The sequence below is a fragment of the Anopheles coluzzii genome, chromosome 2 (genome assembly GCF_943734685.1).
Source record: "Anopheles coluzzii chromosome 2, AcolN3, whole genome shotgun sequence".
Taxonomy (NCBI): domain Eukaryota; kingdom Metazoa; phylum Arthropoda; class Insecta; order Diptera; family Culicidae; genus Anopheles; species Anopheles coluzzii.
This window is the reverse complement of record NC_064670.1, coordinates 814,563-815,946: the sequence shown is the minus strand read 5'-3', so window position 1 is coordinate 815,946 and position 1,384 is coordinate 814,563. Positions and strand designations below refer to the sequence as shown.

At 49.1% G+C, this 1,384-nt stretch overlaps 1 protein-coding gene across 1 annotated transcript; it reads left to right on the top strand.

Moving 5' to 3' along the window:
* The first annotated feature begins 572 nt into the window (after nt 1-572).
* Nucleotides 573-1,384, top strand: LOC120950489 (uncharacterized). Its single transcript, XM_040368558.2, has 3 exons — nt 573-683; nt 752-946; nt 1,028-1,384. Exons 1-3 carry the CDS (start codon nt 632-634, stop codon nt 1,231-1,233), a joined length of 453 nt encoding a protein of 150 aa, XP_040224492.2. The 5' UTR covers nt 573-631; the 3' UTR covers nt 1,234-1,384.

The following is a 1,384-nucleotide window of genomic DNA, read 5'->3' as shown; positions in this document are numbered from 1 at the left end:
GGACGTACGTACAGTGACTGGCCGGTCAGCTTCAATTCCCCAGCACCGGCTTGCCCAATTTACCACTTCAACTCTCTGATGTGGCAAATTTGATTTGTTAGCCGAAATTGAAAGCATCTGGTTCACATTTTTCGTACAAAGTGTGTGCGTGTTGTTCGATTTGTCGATCCACTGGTGCATGGTTGAACATTCGATGGTGTTAGGCGAATGTCAGCCCGAACATAGATGAGTCAACAGCGCCAAACTGAGCGAAGAGATAAGTTACTTCAAGCAGAAACAATCCACTTGCACGTGGTACGGGAGCACGGTTTAAAGATGCATCACCACACACCGTGCGTGCATTCCAACCGGACTAAGCCGAATCAATCGTTCTTTTCATTTCAAAGTCTCAAAATCAATACATCACCAGCCGCCTGTGGGCTGGGTGGATGTTACTGACGAATACAATGTCACTTTATCGCCTGCTTCAAGCACACGACACTTATCTGCCCGGTACAGGGTAAACAAACGATGACTAAATGGCCCGGTTAACTGATTCAAGTGATTCGCTATCGGCGATAAATAGGTCTAGCACGCTGCTCAACAATCAGTATTATAGAAGGTACACAGCCCCGCAGTAAGGTGATTTGCAATGTTCCGTCTGCTTGCATTTATTGGTGCGCTTAGCGTTTGCTTTGCCTATGGTAAGGTGTAATCGTATCCGGATGAGTGTAACACGCTCAAATTAACAAAAAATCGAAACCCGTTACAGCCGCTGCCGCCAACTGTCCCCTGTGCATAGGAGTGGTAGCCTGCAATACTAATCAGACCATCCCCAAGGTCACCTGCACACCGGCCGTGGTCAATCAAACGGTACTACAGCTGAATACGTTCTACAGAAATACAACCGAATTCACGGCCTCCTCCAAAGTGTACAGCTGTGTGAAGGTGAACTTTAGGAGTACAGGTAAGTGTAGTGCGCGTGTGAGTGTGTGTGAGTTCTTTTGTGGCATATCGTAAGTGTTCGCCCTCTCCCGACCATTCTCAGGCTCACAGGTGGACACGTTTGCCGTGCAAGGATGTACAGCAGGTAGTAAGAGCATCTGCCGACAGCCGACGATCGATTTCAATGGCAGCTTGAACTGCTCTTCGCAGACCAGCAGCAGCTCAACCAACAACTACAGCCAACGATCGTCCACCAGCGTGCTGCTGAGTGTACTGTTCATTATAGGTGCTTTTGTGACTGCGAGCTAACCGTGCTCCGTGCGACAATGTACTGGCGTGTCTAGTGCACTACGGCACAACGAAATAAACCGATAATCAGCACACAAGTGGCAATCAATCCCATCGATGACACCTGCGTGCCCGCCCGTCCATCGTCGTCGTCGTCGATGTAGCTCTCGTA

Excerpts from the sequence above, each read along its gene's own strand:
- LOC120950489 (XM_040368558.2), top strand. The coding sequence starts at position 632 with ATGTTCCGTCTGCTTGCATTTATTGGTGCGCTTAGCGTTTGCTTTGCC. Across the intron at positions 684-751 it reads TAGCGTTTGCTTTGCCTATG|CCGCTGCCGCCAACTGTCCC; the intron begins GTAAGGTGTAAT and ends AACCCGTTACAG. Across the intron at positions 947-1,027 it reads GGTGAACTTTAGGAGTACAG|GCTCACAGGTGGACACGTTT; the intron begins GTAAGTGTAGTG and ends GACCATTCTCAG.